The sequence below is a fragment of the Mustela nigripes genome, chromosome 2, assembly GCF_022355385.1.
Source record: "Mustela nigripes isolate SB6536 chromosome 2, MUSNIG.SB6536, whole genome shotgun sequence".
Lineage (NCBI taxonomy): Eukaryota > Metazoa > Chordata > Mammalia > Carnivora > Mustelidae > Mustela > Mustela nigripes.
The window spans coordinates 103797668-103818163 of record NC_081558.1 but is presented as its reverse complement, the minus strand read 5'-3'; the positions used below and the strand labels follow the sequence as shown (position 1 = coordinate 103818163).

Below are 20496 nucleotides of genomic sequence, written 5' to 3'. Positions count from 1 at the left end.
TCTAGTGAAATTCTAAGTTATTTCTTTACAGGACGCAGTAGCTTTGTCATTCGTGGTGTGTGTGTGCTTTTGAGAGTGAAGCTGAAGGACTGTGCCATGGGCTGGGCTGGGGCAGGTGAGCTTCAAAAATTATATTCCTTTTAACATAGGCAAAAGCCTTCCTTGCCATTTGCTTAATTTAAAAGTGTGACCCTAACCCCTTTGTGCTCAGATAGTTTCAAAAAATCAGTGTCTAGAAAGATAGAGGTAATGGAATCGGGGAAGGACAAGGACCACAAATCACAGAAAGGCCCAAATCTACCACCAAGACAAATTTCCCAAATTTTCAAGGTCACTGTCCAGTCCTTACGTCAACTTTGGCTGCCTTTGTTTTCACAGAGCAAATACTGCTGCTGGGTCTCCCCAGCCCCTCCCTGACCCATTGACTTAACTGTCTTTTCCTCCTCACTGAACACACTTAGCCATCAGGCTCATTCTCCCCATCTCCCCCCCCCCCCCCCCACCCGCCCAGCCTTAGATTTCTGCCAAGATTGCTAGATCCAGGCTGCCAAGTCATGTGCTGTGGGTGTCCTACAAATTCTGAGACTGGAACCAGGAAATATACAATACTGAATGACACAGGGATACATAGACCCCAAATGGTGCTCGGTCTGGTGCAGAACTCCTCACTCAAAACCCAGCTCTCAATGACCCGCTGTGTTTTGGAATCGAGGGACAGAGAAATATGAGTGCAGCTCAGGCCCTAGTCCCAAAAAACTCATGCCCAGCCTGTTGGGGAGACAAGCCCCTACAGCTCACCACAGGACACAGCCAACAATGGAAGTTGTGTAAGAGAGGTCTATGTTCTGGCATTCACAGGAAGGAGCCATTAATCTCGTGTGTGTGTTGGCGGGATGAACCGTCACCCAGCAGGTGACATCTGGGTAGGCTTCTGATACATGGGCCAGGAAGAACCCCAAGGAGAAAGGCCCAGAGGCCTGGGTACAGGGAACAGCCCACGGCCAGGGCGGACATTGAGGTAATAAGGGAGGAGGCCGAGTCCCATGAGGCTGGGGTAGCCGTGAAAGGTCTAGAACCTCACACTGAGGAATCTGGACTGTATCCACAGATCAGTGGCTCTGAGTCTTCTGGATTTGGGGGTCCACAACGAGTTCAAGTTTAGGATAGTTACCCAGGATGGCTAACTGAACTATTTGGCCAGATAAGGCCATTAAAAAAACCCAAACCCAAACCTCAACACAACTACCACTTGCATTATCATCATTTTATAAAAGGGCACTTTAACTCCCAGATGGCAGAAGACAAACGCCGGAGGAGGGACAGTCCTCCTTTCCCCAGCCAAGCCCTACCAAAGACAGCGGCCACTCTCCCGTTGCCATCACACGCCTACAACACTGCCCTTGTTCTCATTTTCCGTAGGCAAAGGGAAAACTTCCTCCTAGAACCGGGCTGGGAACCACAGCTGGGGGACCGACAGTGACCGAACAGCTCGGACCCGAGAGTTACAGCCATGTGTGGCATCCAAAATATGACCTGTGTTTTGTTCACAGATCCAAAGACTCAAAACGAGGCGAAGTTTGCCAAAGTGCTGGGCACGGTGCCCAGCAAGGGGCTCCTGTATGCAACCCTGATAGCGCCATGAGGGTAGTGGGTGCTCCTGCCGGGGAAGAGATGCTCCATGGTCAAATGAGTTCGGGAACACTCAAGACTCTGAACGTTAATCGATTACTTGTGCGTTTTAAGACTTGAACATGCGGATGACTCTAAAACAGCACTGCAACATGCCCTGAGGCCCTAACTCATCTGACTTGGGAAGCTCTCAGTCCCACCCCGTTTGAGTGCCTCCCAGGGCGGGAGCGCCATGCGTGCTCATTCACCATCCGTTGGGCGTGCGTGCCCCTGGGGGCAGGAAAGCCCTGCTTGCTCGCTCACCGGCCAGCCAGAGTGAGCTTAGCGTGGGCAGCCTCGGGAACAGCAGTGCAAGCCCCGCGGAGGTACCGGCAAGTGGCAGTGGGGGACAGCCATGCACCTGGTGGGTGAGCGTGTACCTCAAGGTCCGAGTTGATGGAGGAGACCTCGCAGGAGCTGCTGGAAGACATGCGGGCCCGGATGACCTGAACGGGAGGGTACGAGGGGGGCTCCTGCAGGGTGGCATCTCCAGGGCTCATCTGTCCATCGCCGGGCAGCCTGGCGGTGCTGCAGCTTGCCTGCAAGTTGTATGGGGAAGGGCAGGCAGGGAGGCTTAGCTTGCTTTATTTTTGAATTGTCAAAGCATTCCAGTACTCTAGTATTCAAAGGGGACAAGGGGCGCCTGGGTGGCTCCAAGGGTTAAGCGGCTTGACCTTCAGCTCAGGTCATGATCTCAGGGTCCTGGGGGTTGAGCCCCGCATGGGGCTTCCTGCCCAGCGGGGAATCTACGGCTTCATTTGCCCCTCCCCCAACTCATGCACTCGCGCTCTCACTCAAATAAATAAAATCTTTTTTAAAAAGGTACAGAAGGGGGCGCCTGGGTGGCTCAGTGGGTTAAGCCACTGCCTTCGGCTCAGGTCATGATCTCAGGGTCCTGGAATCGAGTCCCGCATTGGGCTCTCTGCTCCACAGGGAGCCTGCTTCCTCCTCTCTCTCTCTCTGCCTGCCTCTCTGCCTACTTGTAATCTCTGTCAAATAAATAAATAAAATCTTAAAAAAAAAAAAAAGGTACAGAAGGGTGTAGAATGCACTCACTAAAATAAATAAAATCTCCTTTAAAAGGGTACAGAAGGGTGTAGAATGCAAGGTCGGCCCCCACCTGCATGCGGAGCCGCCCAGTTCTCCCCAGGAGCAGCCAGGCTCCGGTTCCTGATCTCTCCATATCCAAGCAAATGCAGATAACACAGCTCCCTAGTTCCACGCACGGTGGCAACACATCTACACTCTCCTAGGCAACTTGAGTTGTCTCACTTCACAACATGTCGGGGGCTCGTTCTACAGCAGTGGCTTTGTTGCTCTTTCTGTTCCTTTCGTGGCATCCTGTAGGTGTTCCCAAACTGTGAAACCGTCCTCTACTGACTGGACTTTGAGGGCATTTCCCATCTCTGGCTTTTACAACACTGGCTGCAGGAAATTCTATTACACATCCAAGGTTTCAGGGTACTTAAAGGATACATTTCTAGAAGCCAAATTGTTGGATCAGAGGGTATGAGTTTTGTGATTTGGAGAGCTACTGCCAAAACGCACTGCATGGCCTCAAACCCACCAGCAGCTCCGGAGGGTAAAGTGAGGAAGAAACTTGGAAGATTTCTGTCTGTCCGTCTATCCATCCATCCATCTCAGGAGAGAGTTGCCCTCCACAGGGCTCTGGGGACTCTGCTGGAGATCCCCAAAGCCCTGCTGGCCGGGGTTTCAGAACCAGGTGGGATTTGGGTTGTTCCATTGACATACCACAGGGGAACAGCCTGCCTTCTAGAACCACTTCTTCCACAGTGAACCACACACCTTGGCAAGAAACGCATCCTCCTGGAGCCTCAGTTTCCTCATCCAGCAAAGGGGATATTATTCCCTGCCTTGTCTCCTTTGAAGCGGGGGGCGGTCCGCAGGACTAAGATGTGAATGTCCCGGACACATGAGATTGGCTACTCATACTGGGCCCCAAATCACACAGGGCTCCAGCCCCGGGTGGGTCACATGCATAGTTTATGTGAGAATTGGCTAGACAGGCTGGGGATGGGGAGCACAGGTGCCCCAGGCAACAACGTTAGAGTCTGTAAATTCCTCAGGGCCCGATGACACCTGAACTGGGTTTTCAAATATTCCAAGTCACTGATCCCCATGACCCCACAGCATTCAGCCCCTGAGCTCCCCCTAAACTCGGCTGCATCTCCTGGGAAACCTCTTCCTGGGCCCAGTGCCAAGGAGGGACTGCTGGGAAGACAAGTGAGCATCCCTGTGGGCCTTGTTGTCTACTCCCAGACAGCTGTGCAGACAGGACACACAGCGATGCCCATGGCAACAAGGGACCTAGTTCATTACAACCTTGCCCCCCAGGACATTGTCATGAAAAAAAGAAAAAAAATTGGCTAACTGAGCAAGGCATGAAATGAGCACAGAGAACATGTTCTCCTTAAAAAAGCTCGGGTCTGGGGCGCCTGGGTGGCTCAGTGGATTAAGCCCCTGCCTTCGGCTCAGGTCATGATCTCAGGGTCCTAGGATCGAGCCCTGCATCAGGCTCCTTGCTCAGGGAGCCTGCTTCCCACTCTCTCTCTCTGCCTGCCTCTCTGCTCCCTCTCTCTCTGCCTACTTGTGATCTCCCTCTGTCAAATAAATAAAATCTTTAAAAATAAATAAATAAATAAAAATAAAAAAGCTCAGGTCCCAGGCTCAGGCAGGTTTGAAAGCCATTCCTATGCTTTCCTAAGTATGAGATCTTGGGAAAATTACTTAACCCTCCCTGTGCCTCAATTTAAAATCATAATACAGGGGCGCCTGGGTGGCTCAGTGGGTTAAAGCCTCTGCCTTCGGCTCAGGTCGTGATCCCAGGGTCCTGGGATGGAACCCCACATGGGGCTCTCTACTCAGCAGGGAGCCTGCTTCCTCCTCTCTCTCTGCCCGCTTCTCTGCCTGCTTGTGATCTCCGTCTGTCAAATAAATAAATAAAATAAAATCTTAAAAAAAATATCGTAACACAACAGTTAATTATTCAATAATAACAATAGAAACAATAATAGTTATGAGAATTTGCATTAATAATAATTTGAAAGCCAACCATTGGGGTGCCTGGATGGCTCAGTAGGTTAAACAGCTCAGGTCATGATCCCAGGATCCTGGGACTGAACCCTGCATTGGGCTCCTTGCTCAGTGGGGAGTCGGCTTCTTCCTCTCGCTCTGTCTGCTGCTCCCCCTGCTTGTATGCTCTCTCTTTCTCAGTGTCGAATAAATAAAATCTTAAAAATAAATAAATAAAAACCAACCATTTATAAAATGCTTACTTGGTGTCAGACATTATGTCAAGTAAGAGGCAGTGTTGCCTGGGGGGCAAGGGCACAGACAGGTCTGAATCCTGGTTCTGCCACTGACAAACTGTGTGACGTTGAGTAAGTTGCTTAACCTCTCTGTGCCCTGTCGTTCTTATCTATAAAATGAGATTAGGGGTCGGCTGTGAGGTTTACATGAGTTCATGTACAGGAAGCCCTTAGATCAGAGGGATCACTTCTGTGGTTGGTTACAAAGCACTTAGTCCAGTAATCTAAGCGCTATGACCAGCATAAGAAGCATCACAGAAGCGACAGCTGTTACTACTGTCTCAAAGACTGGCAAGTAGTTAGCTTTCAATAAACACACTGGGAGTGGTGGCCCTAGAGCCCAGAGAAGCAGCATCCTTCCCCAGGCTGGACCTCGGCGCTCAGGCTGGCTGCTGGGAGCCTCAGCGACAGAGGGCAGTGGCCCTCTGGTGGACACAGAAGGAAGAAGCCAAGGGAGTGTATTGCTCAAAAATGTGCCAGATGCCTCAGTAGAGAATAAAGGAGGGACACACTTTTCTTTCATGGAGTCTGTTCTGCAGCAGGAATCCATTCAAGAGTCAGGTGCTGGAAGGGTTAGACTGAATGCAAGCTTTGCACTATTATTTTTCAAAAGTTTGATAATTTAAAAATTTCTAGTGCCAAATGTTCCCAGATGCTGCCAGGTTCCCTACTCTCTCCCCAGACTTTCCATCCTAAGAAGGGTTTAACAGCCTAGGTGGGCTCTTCACTGTGAAAGCATGCTCTGAATCTCTCTGAATGGTACTGGCATCCTGGAGTTACCTGTGCCCACTTTCCAAGGGGACAGAACAGAGAGGAAAACCCATCTCTCAGGCCCAAACTCTTTCTGAGCACCAGCCCATCCCACGGGGGCCACAACTACTGAGCTCCAAGCCTGCTCCAAAACCTCCAAACATCCTTTACCAAGGGCCACATGCACCAGTGGCTGGGCAAACAAGATAGAAGGAGGCAAAGTTTACATCTCAGAAGGAGAGAGACAAAAACAAAAGTAAAAGATAGTGAGAAGTGCTTTGTAGAGCATTTAAAAAGGCAATAAAATAGAGATATATTGGGATGCCTGGGTGGCTCAGTGGGTTAAAGCCTCTGCCTTCAGCTCAGGTCATGATTCCAGCGTCCTGGGATCAAGCCCAGCATCAGGCTCTCTGCTCAGCAGGGAGCCTGCTTCCCCCTCAAAAAAAAAAAAAAAAAAACAAAAACAAAAAACAAACAAACAAAAAAACCCAAAACAAAACCCAAAACAAAAAACCAAATAAAAATAGAGATATATGATATATGACAGGTAGAGGCTACTTTTGAGTGTATAGTCAGGGATGGCCTTTGAGAAGGTGACATTTATTATTATTATTATTTTTTAAGATTTCATTTGTTTGAGAAAGGGAGAGAGAGAGAGAGAAAGCGAGTGCATGAGCAGGAGGAGGAGCAGAGGGGAGAAGCAGACTCCCCACCTGAGCAGGGAGCTCATGCGGGGCTCAATCCCAGGACATGACTTCAGCCAAAGGTAGACGCTCAACAGACTTGAGTCCCCCAGAGAAGGTGAGGTTTAAACTGAAGTCTGGAAGACCGGAAGGAGGCACCATATAAAAGCAACCTGAGGAAGAGCATTCTAGGCACAGGAATGGAGAGAAATCCCAGGCAGCTAGGAGGAGTGAGTGAAGAGGGAAGAGAGTGGGGAGGGAGGGAGTGCTGGGCTCCAGGGTCTTAAATTTTCTTCTCTATAAGATGGGAAGCCAGGGGGTTTGGGACCAGAAAGGAGCACGATGTAATTGCCCCTTCTGGCTGCTGACTGCAGGTGGAGGGGGTGGGACAAGACTGACCGTGGAGAAGGTAATGAGGTAGGAGGCTGCTGGCTCTATTTTAAAGGCGGTATTTAGGAGACTCACACATGGAGTGGACATGCAGTGAGGGGGAGAGAGGAGTCTGAGGCTTGACCAACTGCCAGGAAGAGGACGGCGGAGGGAGAGGACGTGGCCATCCCAAGTTCTGTTTGGACGTGGCAAGTGTGGGATGCCATGTGGTGACACTGCCGGGACTGGGACTGAGGGAGGGGAAGGCGTCAGGACGCACACCGGGGATAGCACAAGAGCTGGCACGGAGAGCTAGTCTGCCCCCCAGCACTGCCTGAGTGATGCCTCTAAAAGGCACATATGACCCTGAGTCTCTGGTCCTGTTGCCTCCTGGACTCTTGCCCCTGAGGATGACAGTCTCCACAGTGGGACAATCTCTCCCTTGCCTCCTCTCCAATCTTTCACCTGGCCTCCACTGAGGCCTTAGAGAGCTCCTTCCTCCTTTAACATGCTTTCTTGCCTCATTCTGCCCATCCCGCAGCTAAAGTGTCACCTCCTCCAAGAAGCCTTCCACGACTGTTTCCCCACCCTTCTCGTGCTTTGGCTGTGGGCCACAGCCATGTACCTGCTGCACCGGCTCGATGGTCAGCTCCAAGTAGCGACTGATGGCTGCCATTGTCCTGAGTGATTTGCAGGGTGGAAGTGTAGTGAGAGGCACCCAATCTGAATTCTTTTAAGGGGAGGTTGGGAGACAAAAAAAGAATTCTTAGTCAGGAAACATTTTTCCAAAAACAAGATCCCATTTTGTTCAAAAGAATCCCTAAAATATTTTTTCTGGCCTTTCATGGTACATTTCACTTTCTGCTTCCTAGAAGATATTATCTTATCTCCTTTTCTTTTCTTTTTTTTTAGGATTTTATTTGAGAGAGAGAGTGAGGGGGAGGGGGTCAGAAGGAGAAGCAGACTCCCTGCTGAGCAGGGAGCCCAGTGTGGGGCTCCATCCCAGGACCCTGGGATCATGACCTGAGCAGAAGGCAGATGCTTAACTGACTGAGCCACCCAGGCATCCCCTCTTATCTCTTTCTTTGAGGTCACAGTAGGTCAGTGGTTCCCAAACTTTGTTGCACAGTAGAGTCACCCGAGCATCGTAAAAAAAAACAAGCTAATGTTTAGCTCTGCCCACCCCCAGCAGACATTCTGAACCATTGGTAGAGGTGTGACCTGGTATTTCAAAGCCCCCCAGATGATTCTAAAGCATGGCAAAGTCTGGGAATCACTGCAGTAGGCACTAAATAAATACTTTTATAAACCAGTGGTTCCCAGACATTAGTGTGCATCAGAAGTATCCAATGGATGCATTAAGACACCCTCAGCTTCAGAGTTGGCGGAGCTGGTGGAGCCCTAGAATTGCACCCCCAACGAGTCGGTGGGCAGTGCTGGTCCAGGGACCACATGGAAAGAACTACAGAAGAGGGGCGCTTGGTGGCTCAGTCAGCTGAGCGTCTGCCTTTGGCTCAGGTCATGATCCTGGGGTCCTGGGATAAAGCCCCACATTGGGCTCCCTGTTCAGTGGGGAATCTCCTTCTCTCTCTGACCCTCCCCCTGCACCACCATGCTGTCTCTTTCAAATAAATAAATAGAATCTTAAAAAAAAAAAAAAAAAGCTACAGAAGACATTGCAAAGGCTCTACTTCCTTCAGAACACCAAGACACATGGGGCTCTCTTTACGCACATTGGCTCCCTTTGGGGATACAATTTGCTAGGTTTCTGGAATGGAATGAAAATAACCTCCTGTTAGAGCCTTGCTGGGAACATGGGAGCTCTGGGCCGAGCACTTACAACACTCCTCTACCTTGGTCATGCCCCACTACCTTCTGTTCCATGAACTGAGTCAGATTTCCGTGTTAAATCTAGAACGTTCGAAGGAGTGGGCCAGTTTGCTCAGAGAGTCTCCTTTACGCTCTCTGAGAGAAAAACGAGGATAGTGAGGAGCCCAGGCAATAGGCGAGATGTCTTTCCTCAAGAAATTATCTTAGAAAAGTGAGAGCTGCTTTGTTTCAGTCCTTATAAGCACTGCTATATCATGAGGTGACTTCTCAGTTATTGGGAACCAAGGACTTTTGACAAAGGTAAACTGTCTCGGGAGAAGAGAAGCTCTGCCTACTTACAGAGGTCACCTTCTTGAGTCAGGAAAAGGGGACAAACACATGTGCTGCTTTGACGTAATTGTAAATGGCAGACACGACCATAAACAACACTTTGAAAGGCCAGCTTTTAGCAATGCCAACTGAAATAAGGCTGTGTTAGTGATGGCGATGATGCACACGTCACAGATGCATGTGAAAGTGGGAATACAAGTTTCTCCAAACTATGAGGGCAAATCATATTATTTCTAATTTGACCTGTTAATTTATATATATATATATATATGGAAGTAAATTGCTAAAGAGCATACATGGACATTTGACTATTCCATCTATGTTGCTAAAAATATATTAAAGTTATTAAATGATCAAAAAAATGTAAAAAAATACGTTGTAATTGGAAAAACAGAGAATCCTACTGGCACCCTTAGTGTTGGGCAAAAACAGTTCGTTGTTTTTTTTTTCTTTTTTCCATAAACAGTAGTTTTTTTAAAGTGACCAAGTGTCCTAGTTCCAGGGACATGCAGCCCCCGGTGGGACCAGCAGGTTTCCAGCTGGCAAGACCTTGCCTCCTGGCTTTCTTCCTCTTTCTCTGCGCAGGTCAAGAGGGCTTGGGTGTCCGGGCTCTCTCTGGCTTCCGGGGCAAATCCCAAGGCCCGTCTCATCTTGCTCTTCATCACCCAGGAGAGGAATATGATCTGAGAGGGAGAGTTAAGGTCCAAGGAAGCAGAGCATTTCAGCCGCCCCTGGCTGCCTTCACCTCTGCACTCTGAGGCCCCCCTATGCCCAGGCTCTCTACCTCATGGGATGATTCTGCCAGGGTTGGCTCCAGAACAGACATGAGCTCATTTAAGAATGGAACCAGTCTGGGGTGTCTGGGTGGCTTCGTGGGTTAAACCTCTACCTTCGGCTCAGGTCATGGTCTCAGGGTCCTCGGATCGAGCCCAGCATTGGGCTCTCTGCTCAGCGGGGAGGCTGCTTCCCCCGCCTCCCCATGCCTGCCTCTCTGCCTACTTGTGATCTCTGTCTGTCAAATAAATAAATAAAATCTTAAAAAAAAAAAATAAATGGAACCGAGTCTGACTTTCTCTACATATCCCTGGCAAGGGCCCAGCAGCCAGCAAGACCCTGCCTCTAGAATTTAGTAAATACTCAGCAAATACTCATTATACAAAAGCATTTTGAAAACATCTTCCTTGAAGGGCTTGGCTTACAGGGACAGTACACGGAATGGGTTGAATAGTATCCCGCCGCCCAAATTCATATCCTGGAAATTCAGAAAGTGGCTTTATTTAAAAATAGGGTCTTGGAGGCCCTGGCTGGTTCAGTTGGGGAATGAGCCACTCTTGATCTGGGGTGGCGGGGGGAGGTTGTGAGTTCGAGCCCTTGCTGGGTGTAGAGATTACTTAAAAATAAAATCTTTTTGTTTTCTTTAAAGGGTCTTTGCTGATATAGTTAAGATGAGGTCATAGTGGGTTAGGATGGACCCTTTATCCCATGACTAGAGTCCTTGTAAGAGCAGAGGACACACAGAGATAAACGAAGGGAAGAGGTTTTGTGAAGACTGAGGCAGGAGATTACGCTACCAGAGGCAAGGAGCATCAGGGGCTATCAGAAACTGGAAGAGGAAGGGAAGGTTCTCTCCCAGAGCCTCTAGGAGAGTGCGGCTCTGCCTGGACTTTGGACTCGTGTAGCCCGTGGAACTGTGAGAATACATTTCTTTTGTCTCAAGCCACGAACTTCTAGTAACTGAATATGGCAGCCCTAGAAAACAAATACAGCCCATGAGAAAAATCACCCTTTTAAACTATTTCTAAACTATTTATGATGAATCCACACGTTTTCATACACAAATTACCCACTGTCTACCTCTCTATCTGCCCACCTTCTGAGCTTAGCTTGCCCTTGAGGCTCTCACGTCAAGGTCCCTCGGGTGTCCGTGCCTCATGCAACACCCTCTGGGGAACCAGAAGGGTGCTCAGCAGTCACTGACAAAGGGCAGCCCCTGTGAGTTTATCTCTGCGTCCCCAGCCCAGGCCAAAGACAAGAGAACGGGGATGCTTAGCCCTGCACAGCACGTCAGCTTACAAAGCCCATTCCTAGCCTTGTGAGAAAGGGCAACGATGAGGAAAACGGGTCTCTGGGAGGGTGGGGCCCTGCCCAGGGGAGGAGCAGCAATGAGACCGGTGCACGGGTCTTCTGCTCCCAGGGCCAGGAACCTGCACACTCCCCCTCGCTGCTCTGCAGTGCTCCAGCCAAGAGATCATTCCTTCTCTTACTTGTACATCAAGGAAACAAAATACAAAATTGCAAATAACTGCAATTGCATCTATCTGCCCCAGGGCTCAACCCTAGTCCCTGACCCCTGGGAGAGAGCTCCATCTAGCAAAAGGAAAAGAGGGCACCACAGGGACAGGGAGGAGATGAGACACGAGCAGTCAAGCCTCCTAGACCCCAGGTGGATACAGAGAGGTCCAGTGCAGCTCGACCGAGAGAGGTCAGGAACCAGGGCGTGGCCCGAAGCAGGTACTCAGGCCGCCGGTCATGGGCCACGATAGCCGAGGCATAGAGGAGGCCAGCCAGGGCCGACAGGAGCCGGGTCCACAGGTGGATGGAGGGAAACGCCTTACCTTGGCACTGGACAGAGAGAAAAGGGAGCTGGGCAGGGGGGAACACTGTCACTCCCCAGCTTCCTCTGAGCTGAGTTCTAAGACCTAGGCTCTTGGCATGGCAGCCCTCTCTCTGCCCATGGCTGGTTCCTAAAGGTGCTGCTTTAATAATGCTTTTGCTCAAGCTGCTTCCTTTGCCTGGTGAACTCCTATTCATGCCTCAGAACCTGGCTTAAACTCAACTCTGGGAAAACTCTCATACTACCTCCACCCTAAGGGGCAGAAACTCCCATATCCAGGCCCCATGACACATGACGCATCCCAGCAGACAGAGGGCTCCTGAGAGCGTCCTCTCCATTTCAGCATCCCTGACACCCGGCACTGGGGAGGGGCTCATTAATGTCACCTGGGAGAATGGGAGGGAATTAGAAGAATTCTGAATAGCCAGGGACTGATGTCTCTTCCTGAGACCGTCAGTGCTGAATCTGGCCAGCCGGGAAAGGCCAGGAACATTAGAGATTAGGTCCTGGAAGTTTTGAAGTCAGGGATTATTTTTGGAGAATGAGTAATGACAATATTGATTAAAAAAAAAAAGGCAGGGACGCCTGGCTGGCTCAGTTGGTTAGGCGGCTGCCTTCGGCTCAGGTCATGATCCCAGCGTCCTGGGATCGAGTCCCACATCGGGCTCCTTGCTTGGCAGGGAGCCTGCTTCTCCCTCTGCCTCTGCCTGCCACTCTGTCTGCCTGTGCTCTCTCTCTTGCTCTCTCTCTCTGACAAATAAATAAATAAAATCTTAAAAAAAAAAAAGGCAAATAACCCATATTCAATATTCATATGTTAAATACCCTTTACAGGTATGAAGTCACTTTATATATACATTTATATGTATATATACAAATACTACATATTTATAATTATATATAATCACACGGTATATTAAAATTTATGTAAATATAAATTACATATAATTTATTTTACTTATTAAATAACTGAATTTAGAGATATACAGGCTATGATTAGAGAATAATAATAATAAAAAAAAACCCAGAGGAAAAAGCAAGGTTTGGCTGATTTTCCCCATTTTTATTTTAACTCTGGAAAAGACTGCTTGGGAATGTTTCCTTTCCCTCTGCATTTATTCAAGTTTGGTTCCCCACGGCTCCCTGTTTTGTTTTTTGTGTTTTTTTGGCCATGCCCAGAAGACTGGTTCATAGAGACCACCAGTGCTCTGGCTGGGGTGGGGGGCGGGGGGCCCCTGGCCCTCCAGCCACCCCGGACTCAGCCCAGGAAGCAGCAGTCTGCACTGCTGTGATGAGAACTCCTGGGGGATCCCCCAGCCTGCCCAGCTCCATTTACTGTGGACACTGAGGGCTCGAGAGAGGAGGTAACTTGCAGGGCCAGCGCAGGGACCTGCCTTCTGCCCCTTGGCCTTGTACCTGCTGCTGTTTAGGATGATCCCAAGCCGAGTGAGCTCTCTGCTGTCACTCATGTGTCCACCTACTCCTGGCTCCCACTGACCTCAACACTCAGTCTCTCTTCACTGTCGGCACAAGACCCTGTAGGGCTCTATCTGCTGGCATGCTGGACACACCGTGGGTGCTGAGCACCCACTCTAGGTTTGGGGTAGGCTTGGTGACTCGGCATGTGGCAGGTTCAGCACCTGTGGGCTTTGTCTGGCTGGTCACAGAGAACCCAGGGGCGCTGTCCAGCCCCGTGGCTGCCTGGCAAATCCGTGCTGGGGGCTGGAAGCAGGTAGGGTATCCTGCAATGGCGACACTCCCAGTGCTGCCAGCAGAGGCCATACTGGTCAGGGGGTGTGTCACTTCCGGAAGAATGGGAACCTCTTCCACCAAAGCCACCCAACCATTCTGTTCCTCAGCACTCGCACCAGGGGTAAATTAGAAGCAGCTTCTAGGAAATCTAGCATTCACAGCCATGCTGTCTAGGCTTCCCAGAAAACCCAAACTCTGCTGAGTTTCTCCCTCACAAGGGGTACTTAGCTGCGGGCTCTTCTGCCTGGGACCAGAGATGGTGCCTGCGAGACTGCCCAATCTAATCCCTAACACGACCTGACTCTATCTGCCTGCCAAGGGCTATCAGGCTTGAATGCCTTTAGTGATGGGGAGCCCTCTCCCTCCTAAAACAGGAATAATGATACTGATCACTTTCTACATTCCAGAAACTATGCGAAGCATCTAAATTATAAATGTGATGCCCCCCCAACCCATAATCTCTTTCCAGTCTTGCTTTTGGTTCTCTTCCCCAAGACCACAGAGAACAGCACTGCTCTTTGTGCCCTGAGAAAGCCCTTCTAATTCCTGCTTCCACAAGTTTCCTTTTTCCCAGACCAGATTAGGTCAATCAACTTGGTTAATAACTGAAGGAGCTAACTTCAGGCTGTGACAAATGCTGTGAATAAAATGAACAACAGGAAGGACACAGTCATGGGACTATGTTAGGTGCCTGATGCAGAGGTTGACTTGTTTTCCCCCTCACAAAAGATGCTCCCAACCTCCAGAGCCAGTGAACGTGGCCTTGCAGATGACCATGTTCAGATGAGGCCATTAGGGTGGACCCTCGCTCAGTATGACCATGTCTTTAAAATAGGGAAACTGAAGCACAGACACGTACAGAGGGAAGGCTGCATGAGGACACACACAGGGAGGAAGAATGCCGTGTGAACCCTGGAGTTATGGAGCCATCAGCCGAGGAAATTTCCAGAAACTTGGGAAGAGGCCTGAAAAAACTCCTTCCCTAGCACCTCCAGAGGGAGCTTGGGCCTGTGACACCTGGACACTGGTCTGCAGGCCTCTAGAACCTTGAAGCCTGTTGTCCCAAGTTTGTGACCCTTTCTTACGGTGGCCCCAGGGCACTGATATAGGCAGGCACCTGTCCCTCTGAAGGTCTTCGAGTCGCATGTCCCAGGGATTCCCACACTTCCCTCCACTGATCTGGAGTTGGCATGCCCGGGGGGTTCCCAGCCAGCCCCCCAGGCTTCTGCTTTCCACAAATGACCAATGAAGCAGCTGCCATCCCCGAATCCTGTTCTCCTGGAACTGCTATTAAATGATGTTCTGGAGAAAGTGATTTTTTTTAGAAGCAGTGAGGAGCCCGTGATGCTCACCTTTGCCTCCTCCGGGCTTCTCTTTGGTTTGGAGCCACGCTGAGGCAGCCCTGGCATCACTCCCCGCCCCCAACTCCCAACCCCACCCCCGCCTGGCAGTGTGACGTTTTCACCCTCACTCACTGGAGCAGCATGGGAGCCCTCTCTCCTTCTGAAACCCCAAACATTTGATTCTTTCTCTGAACTTTTCTCCTGCTTTGCATTTCTGTGTCTTTCCACGAGACTCTAAGTTTCCCAAGGGTGAGCACAGCATCTCAAGTCACGGCTGCGTCCCCTCCAGAACCGGCCAACATGGAGCTTCCCTCAGCCTAGATGCCCGGGAAGTTTCCGGGGTGAGATGCTCCCGGAAATCCAGAAGCCTGGCGGCTGTGTGATGCTCTCCTCTGAAACCATCTCATTTTCCTAATGGGATATCTTAAACAGACATCTGATCCCCAGTGCCTTTTCCCTGACAGCCTGCTTTTCTTCACTATGGAGAGAACACAATGGGTTCTCCCGTGAGAGGCCCTAGCAGGCCTCATGAGCTCCCCTGCGTTGGCTGACCAGCCCCTGCACGTGTGGAAATGCACACACACACACACACAAAATACACAAGTGACACAAGTATCCACCCCAGGACCTAGAACTTGGAAGAGGCTCCCAAGGGCCCCAAGACCTGCCATGGTAACCCACAGTCCCAGCCCCGACCCAGCCTCACGATTCTGGAGAGCGGGGGGATCCGGGAAGCCCAGGAGCCAAAGACAGCAATGCCACCCAGCAGGTAGCCGAGGACTTCAGTATTGTCCTGTGGGAACAGGTGACACACTCAGTGGCCTAAGGAGACAGTCCATACATCCCAGACCCATCCTTTCCCAATTTTAGTGGTTTCCTCCCAGTGACGGTAAGCCTGAACCCTACCCCTATCCAGGGCATTTGCTGGGACCTTGAGGAGTGAAGGGACACGCCCACCCCCATGTCCTCCTGGGCTCAGCCTCACCTGCAGCAGGCTTTCCAGCAGCCTCCGCTGGGACCCTCGGATGGGGCCTGAGGCCTTTGGGGTGGTGGCCCAGAGAACCCAGCCTGGTCCCAGGCTCAGCGGCAGGGCGAGGGCAAATACACTGGCCCTGAGCCGCTGCCTCCTTGTCCTCTCCTGGGAGCCTCGACCTGCAACAAACAGCAAAATGCCACAGGCTCCTGGGATCTAGAACTCGACGGACAGCGACATGTGCAAACCAGCTGTTAGCCCAGCCCTGATGCCAGAATGGGTTCCCAAGTTGTTCTGTGGGGCAGATCCTCCCCACCCTTCAAGGCCCCACGGCTGTGCCTCCTCTTTGGAGAAGTCCCTCCTCCCCACCACCCCAGGCCATGCACCCTCACGACTGCTGCTCTTCTCCTTGCTCGGCCCTCTCATAGCGTTCTGTTTCACATGTATCTGTGCACAGAGTAGCCTCCACAAGACTGGAAGCCCCGGGGGCAGGGCCCATGCCCCAGTAGCTTCTGGAATCTCCACAGAGCCTAGCACAGAGCCGAACTGGCCCAGCCTTAGGGAAAGCACCACCATGCTTGTGCTGGTGCCCAAAACCGAGCAAAAAAGGAGCACGGTCTTGGAAGTGTCCTTGAAATATAAGACAGATGTCCTCCGAAAATTCCTTTTTTTTTTTTAAGATTTTATTTATTTATTTGTCAGAGGATTGTCAGAGGAGAGAGCCCAAGCAGGGAGAGTGGCAAACAGAGGGAGAAGCAGATTCCCCACTGAGCAAGAAGCCCGATGTAGGACATGATCCCAGGACCCTAGGATCTTGAACTGAGCCAAAGGCAGACACTTGACTGACTGGGCCACCCAGGCACCCCAGGTCTCTGAAGATTCTATTAAGAACATGTCCCTTCTAGGCAGTACTGAGCAGCTGGAGACATCTTACCTCACCCCACTGAGGCAAGCACTCCCTTTCTGGACACAGGTCTGGGCACACTGCTGCCCCTTCTCAGGAAGGCCCAATCCCACAGAGTCAGGGTGACCCATCCCCGCTCAGTGACTTGCAGTCCCCGCTGGACCGAGGTGGCCCACGCCTACTCCTGGCATCCATTTCTGGAAGTTACGGGGCTTTGTTTGGCCATCCTGGACTTGCACCGTGAGATAGCTCAGGACCTCCCCTCAGCCTTGTCCTATCCCACCTCCTGGCCTTTGCTTGTATGATCCTTTTCTCCTGGATTATCTTTCCCTGCAGCCCCCGTTTCACCTGGATTATCCTTTCCTGACGCCTACAGGCCCCACCTTCCCTCTGGTTGCCCATGGCTGGCGTGTGCACACCGTCTCACCAGCAGCACGGATGGTTCTGTAGGGCCCTGCCTCCTCTCTGACTGGGGTCGAGGAGCTCATTCTTTTGTCTGCACCCAGGAGAGGCCTGGCTCAGGCATGACAAGGAGCACAGGGCCCACTGAGGAGAGCGGATGAACACACAGGAGCAGGGTGCACACACTCACCGCGACGAGACTTCCACTGGCAGCCGCAGATGGGGAAAAGGATGAAGACAAAGTTCACCAAGTCAGCAGTGGCGAGGTAGGCACCTGTGAATACCTGGGAGAAAAGGAGACAGACTCTTGGTGCTCGAACGTTCTCCAGCTTCCGCAGCCCCTCTCATCCTGGGTCTCCTCTCCCACTACTGTGGTGATCCCAACGAAGCCGCCTACTGCCCCCAGGAAAGGCTGGTTATCAACTCCACTGGACTGAGGGGGGGGCGGGGGTGTGGCGTGTGAGTGACCCATCCCATGGGCAGAGGCCCACCAGCAGAACCAGCCCTGCTTTTCTCACTCCACATTCTTCCCAGTGCACGGCCAGTCTCTGCTGTGGGACTTTAGCCCAACCACTGGCCTTCTCTGGGCCTCAGTTTCCTCCTCTGTAAAATAGGGATAATAACAGTGCCTCCCTCAGTGCTAAGCAGATTACATGGAGCAATACATGGAAAATGCTTAGACCAGCTCCTGGAGGAACGGACAAGGCTCCTACCTACCAGGGTACCAGCTACCCTGACAGTGGAGTCACTGGTTCACAGAAGACTCTGCAGGGGTGCCTGGGTGGCTTAGTGGGTTGAGCGTCCACCTCTTGATTTTAGCTCAGGTCCTGATCTCAGGGTCATGAGACTGAGCCCCAAGTTGGGCTCCATGCTCAGCTTGGAGCTTCTTTCCCTGCTTGGGATTCTTTCCCCTTTCCCCTCCCTTTGGCCCCACCCCCCACTCACGTGTGCATGTGAGCTCTCTTCTCAAAATAAATAAATAAAATCTCAAATAAATAAATAAACAAATAAAAGAATAGATTCTGGAGTTTGAATCCTGACACTGCTGCTTAGTGGACCTTGTAAAAGTTATTCAACCTCTAAGCCTGAGGATCCATGTGTGTAAAACAGGGATAAGGAGAGAGCCCAGGTCGTAAGATAATTTGAGGACTAAATGAAGTAATATGAGACAAGCCCTCAGTGCCAAGTACACAGTGAAGTATTTACTTATTTATTTTTAAAAGATTTTACTTTAAAATCTCCTGGGTGACTTAGTTGGTTAAGCGTCTGCCTTTGGCTCAGGTCATAATCTCTGGGTTCTGGGATCGAGTCCCACATTGGCTCCCAGCTCAGCAGGGAGTCTGCTTCTGTCTCTCCCCCTACTTGTGCTTTCTGTCTCTCTCTCCCTCTCAAATGAATAAATAAAATAAAAATTTAACAATTTTTTATTTATTTGAAAGAGAGAGAGCAGGCACACATGAGTTGGGGGGAGGGGCAGAGGAAGAAGCTGGCTCCCCGCTGAGCAAGGGCTTGATCCCAGGACCCCGAGACCATGAATTGAGCCAAAGGCAGACGCTTAACTGACTGAGCCACTCAGGGGCCCCTCACAGTGAAGTACTTAACAAACATCAGCTATTATGACCCAGATGGAGCTGGGCCTCCCTGTATTCTGTCAGCAAATGAGAATGGGCACCGGAAACAAAAGGTTGTTTTTGTTTGTGAGACAATATTATTCGAAGAAGGGTTAGAACTCTCCCAGTGTGTGTCGCAGCCATGAGGCTGCCTTCCATCATATCCACCTGGGTGGGCACCAGCCTATTGGGATAGGCCCTGTTTACACAGCTTTGAGGGCTTAGACCGTGGGCAAGCTTGACATTGTTTATCACTTGCCCCAAAGCCTGCATCACTGCTTGGGAGAAGCATTCAGCCGCTCCTGTTGAGCTGAGGCTCTGAACACAATCACCACAACCATCCCTATTTACTGAGCATCTGCTCCGTCCCAGCTGCTGTTTGAAGTGACAGGGATAAAGTAGTGAGTACAAACTCTTGCCCCTGGGGAGGTGACCCTCTAGTAGGGGTTAGCTTACCATAAAGCAACAAGCACAGGAAGTAAGGAAAGCAGAGGGTGTATTGAGGGTCAGCTATGGGAAAAAACAGAGTGGGGTGAAGGGGCTGAGTTCCCTGTGGTGGAGGTAGGGCATGGGTCGGCACAAGTGCTCAGGGGAGGCCTCACCGAGCAGCTGACCTCTAGCAAAGCCTCGAAGGAGTTGAGCAGTGAGCCACATGGTCATCAGGGCAAGAGCCCCGGATGGGGGGCAGAAAGACCAACGTGTACAGGTCGGAGGCAAAAGCGCCTCTCGACAGTGATGGAACCAGACAGAAGCCACTGTCACCTGTGGGCCTGACGCACCTGGATCGTGAGCTGTCTGGCCAGAATGGCCCCGATGGTGTCACACAGGCTGGTGAGGAGGCAGCAGGCAACGCACAGCACTGACTGGTCCTGTTCGGATTTCTTCGCACACCTCAGATAGAGAAGCCTGTAGCAACAGATAGGGGAGTGGGTGGGTATGGACAGGACACAGCAGCCAAAATTGGATTCCCAAAGCAGGTGTTTGAAAAGGGCACTTGTGACTTTGTGTCCCTGTGAAGCACTCTGTCCCCCAGGGATTCAGCAGGTATTTTTGAACTTGGTTCACAGATGGGAAAATCAAGGATCAAAGACAGCACGAGCCCATGACAGGAGCCAGACCTGCCTCTCTAATGAAGAGGAATTTCTTTCCTCCTACAAATCAGGCCAACTCAAGTTCATGACCTACCACTCAGTGCTGACAAACTAACTGTCAGGTTTGATTACTGAAAGGAAACATGCCAGTTATAAAAGTAATTGCCCAAATTAAAAAGGCAACTTGTTCCTTTCAAATTCACGGGAAATCCTTCAAAGCTGTCCGTGCAGAGGGGTGGCCTGGCTTCTGCCAGCCCTTGCCCAACTTAAGCATGTTCTTTACACACACACAGAGAACAAAACTTCTTAAAGAGGCCATGGCACTTTGGGCTGACTTCTCCCTAGGGGCCCCCACTGCTGTCTTCTCTCCTTACTCCCCTTTTCCTGCCCTGCCCCTTTCCCCCAGAACAAGCACAGAAAGGCACAACAGCCTGGAAGGGGTGAGAGACCTCTCAGAAACACTGGGTTGGATCTCAGAAACACTTTGTTCTAGAAGTTTCCACGCTACATTTTATGGAGAAACTGAGGCACCCCTGCAGCTCTTGTTTCATTTCCTTCAACCACAAGATGTAACTCACTCCACGTTATCAGGACTGTTTGGCTGGTTCTGAGGGCCTGCCCTGGGGAACAATGGAGGAGAAAGGAAGGCTGCTGGGTGCCCAGTGGTTTCCTGATCTGCCAGCAAAGCCCAAAGCTCGCAGTGAGAACAGAAACCTTTCATTTGGGCTCTGGGCTCCTGACACCAATTCAAAGTCTAAGAGCAAAGACTCTAGAGACCCTCGGACTCAGATGAGAAGCAGTTGATTTCAACCCTCACATTGGAGAGCTGAGAAAAGATGAGTCTATGC

General features: G+C 50.8%; 1 protein-coding gene across 4 annotated transcripts in view; it reads right to left on the bottom strand.

Annotated features, from left to right (window-relative positions):
- The window catches only part of TMEM44 (transmembrane protein 44), a 37790-nt gene that overhangs the window by 15513 nt on the left and 1781 nt on the right, over window positions 1-20496 (bottom strand). For 3 of the 4 annotated variants that reach the window (XM_059391257.1, XM_059391258.1, XM_059391259.1), the window contains exons 2-9: window positions 19337-19463; window positions 17138-17231; window positions 15654-15820; window positions 15375-15461; window positions 11411-11581; window positions 9514-9642; window positions 7425-7529; window positions 2049-2207 (exon numbers count right to left, since the gene is read on the bottom strand). In XM_059391257.1, the coding sequence (XP_059247240.1) occupies window positions 2049-2207; window positions 7425-7529; window positions 9514-9642; window positions 11411-11581; window positions 15375-15461; window positions 15654-15820; window positions 17138-17231; window positions 19337-19463 (1039 nt within the window). The remainder of the gene's footprint in view (window positions 1-2048; window positions 2208-7424; window positions 7530-9513; window positions 9643-11410; window positions 11582-15374; window positions 15462-15653; window positions 15821-17137; window positions 17232-19336; window positions 19464-20496) is intronic. The other variant, XM_059391260.1, reaches the window with a different exon arrangement.